This window comes from Oncorhynchus masou, unplaced genomic scaffold (genome assembly GCF_036934945.1).
Source record: "Oncorhynchus masou masou isolate Uvic2021 unplaced genomic scaffold, UVic_Omas_1.1 unplaced_scaffold_13446, whole genome shotgun sequence".
NCBI classification, from domain to species: Eukaryota; Metazoa; Chordata; class Actinopteri; order Salmoniformes; family Salmonidae; genus Oncorhynchus; species Oncorhynchus masou.
In genome coordinates, this window is record NW_027003333.1 from 106 (window position 1) to 5,071 (window position 4,966).

At 43.5% G+C, this 4,966-nt stretch overlaps 1 protein-coding gene across 1 annotated transcript; it reads right to left on the reverse strand.

Moving 5' to 3' along the window:
- Window positions 1-2,220: 2,220 nt before the first annotated feature.
- LOC135530446 (cation-independent mannose-6-phosphate receptor-like) lies at window positions 2,221-3,910 on the reverse strand (the record flags this gene model as incomplete). Its single annotated transcript, XM_064958765.1, has 6 exons — window positions 2,221-2,336; window positions 2,485-2,662; window positions 2,845-2,995; window positions 3,109-3,246; window positions 3,402-3,551; window positions 3,763-3,910. Coding segments are annotated over 6 exons (881 nt in total), but the record flags the coding sequence as incomplete, so codon positions are not given.
- Between the last annotated feature and the right edge of the window lie 1,056 nt (window positions 3,911-4,966).

Here is a 4,966-nt window from a genome sequence, read left to right on the forward strand (position 1 = left end):
TTTATTGGATATTTCAAACTTTTTTAACAAATCAAAAACTGAAAAATTGGGCGTGCAAAATTATTCAGCCCCTTTACTTTCAGTGCAGCAAACTCTCTCCAGAAGTTCAGTGAGGATCTCTGAATGATCCAATGTTGACCTAAATGACTAATGATGATAAATACAATCCACCTGTGTGTAATCAAGTCTCCGTATAAATGCACCTGCACTGTGATAGTCTCAGAGGTCCGTTAAAAGCGCAGAGAGCATCATGAAGAACAAAGGAACACACCAGGCAGGTCCGAGATACTGTTGTGAAGAAGTTTAAAGCCAGTTTGGATACAAAAAGATTTCCCAAGCTTTAAACATCCCAAGGAGCACTGTGCAAGCGATAATATTGAAATGGAAGGAGTATCAGACCACTGCAAATCTACCAAGACCTGGCCGTCCCTCTAAACTTTCAGCTCATACAAGGAGAAGACTGATCAGAGATGCAGCCAAGAGGCCCATGATCACTCTGGATGAACTGCAGAGATCTACAGCTGAGGTGGGAGACTCTGTCCATAGGACAACAATCAGTCGTATATTGCACAAATCTGGCCTTTATGGAAGAGTGGCAAGAAGAAAGCCATTTCTTAAAGATATCCATAAAAAGTGTCGTTTAAAGTTTGCCACAAGCCACCTGGGAGACACACCAAACATGTGGAAGAAGGTGCTCTGGTCAGATGAAACCAAAATTGAACTTTTTGGCAACAATGCAAAACGTTATGTTTGGCGTAAAAGCAACACAGCTCATCACCCTGACCACATCATCCCCACTGTCAAACATGGTGGTGGCAGCATCATGGTTTGGGCCTGCTTTTCTTCAGCAGGGACAGGGAAGATGGTTAAAATTGATGGGAAGATGGATGGAGCCAAATACAGGACCATTCTGGAAGAAAACCTGATGGAGTCTGCAAAAGACCTGAGACTGGGACGGAGATTTGTCTTCCAACAAGACAATGATCCAAAACATAAACAAAATCTACAATGGAATGGTTCAAAAATAAACATATCCAGGTGTTAGAATGAGCTCAAGGTCCAGACCTGAATCCAATCGAGAATCTGTGGAAAGAACTGAAAACTGCTGTTCACAAATGCTCTCCATCCAACCTCACTGAGCTCAGATAGCTGTTTTGCAAGGAGGAATGGGAAAAATTTCCAGTCTCTCGATGTGCAAAACCGCAGTAGAGACATACCCAAGCGACTTACAGCTGTAATCGCAGCAAAAGGTAGCGCTACAAAGTATTAACTTAAGGGCTGAATAATTTTTGCACGCCCAATTTTTCAGTTTTGATTTGTTAAAAAAGTTTGAAATATCGTTCCACTTCATGATTGTGTCCCACTTGTTGTTGAATCTTCACAAAAAAATACAGTTTTATATCTTTGTGTTTGAAGCCTGAAATGTGGCAAAAGGTCTCAAAGTTCAAGGGGGCCGAATACTTTCGCAAGGCACTGTAGTGGGGAACTGAGAAAAATGGCTTTTATTTACCTTGGTTTCACATTCACTTTATGCAGTTACTGTTAACATAACCCCCATTTTCTCCAAAACACAATACGAGGGAGGATACTTGTCCACATGATTAAGCATGTATTTAATGTAGCAAAAATTACTAACTAATTTTCAAACAAATGAGCAGTTACTGCCTTTTTGCTTGGTAGCACAGTATAGTTGACAAACAAATGGCCTACCAAAAGTAGGAAAGTACAAGAAGAAACGTTCCTAAATCCAAGGGGAAAGTAGCCAGTATGCTATACGGTCCAGTATGGAGTATGAGAAAAGTATATTATTATGGTGGATATGCAGTAACTGCGCAAGTAGCCTACTTTAAGTTATTTGTTTGACAATCAGATTAAAACATCATACAACACCCACACTATGCAAAACAGAGCCTGTTCAGACGGCGAAAAACAAGATGTTTACATGCCACAGTATCCCGTTTAAGATAGCATATCCCAGGCATCTTATCCAGGTTTCTCATAACCAGGATACAAGCTTTTTCGGGTTACTGTAAATGGGATATGATGATTATATGCGTCAACTCAAAAACAGAATACTTGAGTAACCCGAATAATAACGGGATATTAGTGTGCATGTAAAACGTGGTTACTGTCTATACCTGGAGTTTTTCCAGATCAAGCTTTATGGTTCGGGAAGATTCCCGGCTCTAGTCATAACATATCCTTGTGCAGGGGTCTCACCTGGACAGGTCATACTGGTCCAGTGTATTGGGGTCTGTCACCACACACTCATGTGGCCTCTCTGGGCAGGCGTAGGATGTATACCACCTGAAGTTATAGGTGTACTTGTCCTCAACCTGTGAGGATCAATATGGTTATGAAAGTGGTATATTCACGGTAAATGATTTTACAGTTTAATCACCGCATAAGTGAACCATATAAGGAGCTACTTATTAGAGATTGGATGAGCTCTGTCAGCAGCTCATGACAGGACCCAATCAGTACCTGGAACTCAGGCTTGCCGGCGCCGGCCTCTCGGTCACAGAGGAATGAGATCATGGTGGAGCGCAGTGTGTGCTGCACGTTGTTGTACCGAGAGCCGTTGCTGTAGGACAGCTTGATCATCCCGTCATAGTAGGACAGCTGAGAGTTAAACTCCCCCAGGCTCCATGAGTTCGAGCCACTGTAGCAGACAGACACACCGAACAGAAGAACAGAAGCTAAAACATTAAGTCCACCTCAAACATTCGTCAGAACTCTAAAGCACATGTACAAAGCCCAGATACAAGCTTTTCCTACTACTGTTAGTGGGCATGTCCCCCTCCTCTATATTCATAAAGATTTATTTAGTATGATAAAACATGCCTCTGGTCCACCTGACAGGCCCCGGCTTTCAGAGGGCATTTGGCTGCAGTGACAGAGCCACAGACATTAATGAAATAGTCATAATCTCCGTTGGACATATTGTAAAAGCCTCCTCCGGGTTTAGACAAGGGGGACAGGTCAAATGAGAATCCTGTAGAGAGAAGACAATAGAGAGTGAGTGGTATTATTGCATTAAACAGCCAATAGTGTATCATATCACCATCGCTGGTAGGCATGTGGGTCCACTGGGTCCGTGTGACCTACCAGCTTGGGGGTCTTCCACCTTGCAGTTGTCCCCGACTGTCCTGGACATAACACAGGCTGCAGCCGTGTACCACTCAAACTCATACACACAGCCATCACTGGACATGTGCCGCATGATGGGAGCACTTTCTAGATCACCTGGAGAGGAGGACAGGAGGGTTGGGGGGGGGAATACACAACGAAAGTTAGGAGGAGTTGAACAAGTAGACTGAACGCTAGCTAGCTCCACTTTCAGGCACTTCCTTGTTCACTTTCAACTCTGCAGCTAACTTACAAGTCTATCGAACACTCACCTGGCTTGCATTTCAGAATCATGATGCTCTTCACTTTCATGTTCTTCCTACATTCATCTCCCTCTGTGTAGACCAGGCGTATGTCGTTGCTGTCATTTCTTTTTGTCGGGGAGGTGAGGAATTTGCCCAAGCTGACAACTTTGTCTTTTCCTAAAAGAGAGGATTGAATACATGTTAAGGACAACAAATATCTTTGTTTCTCAGATTTGATAGAACGCTGTGTATAGATTAGCGTCTCAGAGTAGGAGAACTGATCGGGCCCCCTGTTCTTTCATCATTTAAATGGCTAAACTGATCCTAGATCAGCACTCCAACTCTGAGATGCTTTATGAAAACAGACCCAGATCTTCTCCAGACTTACCCACGGCGCAGATGGCAGCGTCCTCGGGGCATGTACTGGTGGCCCCCTGCTGGAGGACTTTGTGACACACGTTGACGTAGAAGCGCATTTTGTCTGACTTGGAGGCGTTAGGCGCCCACAGCCTCCCAGTTCTGGGCCGACTCAGACTCTGAAAGACAGATAACACCACGAACAGAATGTTACGTGGTTTAACCTCCATATTTAAATGTGTTAGGGCTCGGATCACTTTCACTTCAAGTGTAAAATTGGAAGTCAGGTCCTGGGCATTTACATTCATAAATAATGATGTTCAACACAACGTTTCAGAATCCCGGTGTGTCAGTGTGAGCAATGAGCTGTCGCCCTAATCGTAGACTATGATGTGGGGCATTCACTAGGGTCAATGCTGGGGCCCTCCTGTTCAGCCTGTACATTAATGATCTGCCTTCTGTCTGTACTGGGTCTGAAGTTCAAATGTATGCAGATGATACAGTGATATATGTGCATGCAAAGAGCAAACAACAAGCTGCACAAGAACTCACTACTGTAATGGTCCAGGTTACAAAGTGGCTCAGTGACTCGTGTTTGCATCTCAATGTGAAAAAAACTGTTTGCATGTTCTTCACAAGAGGGCAACAGATGCTACTGAGCCAGATGTCTATGTGTCAGGGGAGAAGCTCCAGGTGGTATCCGATTTTAAGTACCTTGGCATCATACTTGATTCCAACCTCTCTTTTAAAAAGCATGTGAAAAAGGTAATTCAAATAACTAAATTCAACCTAGCTAATTTCCGATTTATACGAAATTGTTTGACTACAGAGGTAGCAAAACTGTACTTCAACTCTATGATACTCCCCACTTAACATACTGCTTGACTAGTTGGGCCCAAGCTTGCTGTACAACATTAAAACCTATTCAGTCTGTCTACAAACAGGCTCTCAAAGTGCTTGATAGGAAGCCCAATAGCCATCATCATTGTCACATCCTTAGAAAGCATGAGCTCTTGAGTTGGGAAAATCTTGTGCAATACACCGACGCATGTCTTGTATTCAAGATCCTTAATGGCCTGGCTCCCCCTCCACTCAATATTTTTGTTAAACAGAAAACCCAGACATATGGCAGCAGATCCACAAGGTCTGCCATGAGAGGTGACTGTATAGTTCCCCTAAGGAAAAGCACCTTTAGTAAATCTGCATTCTCTGTGAGAGCTTCCCATGTCTGGAAT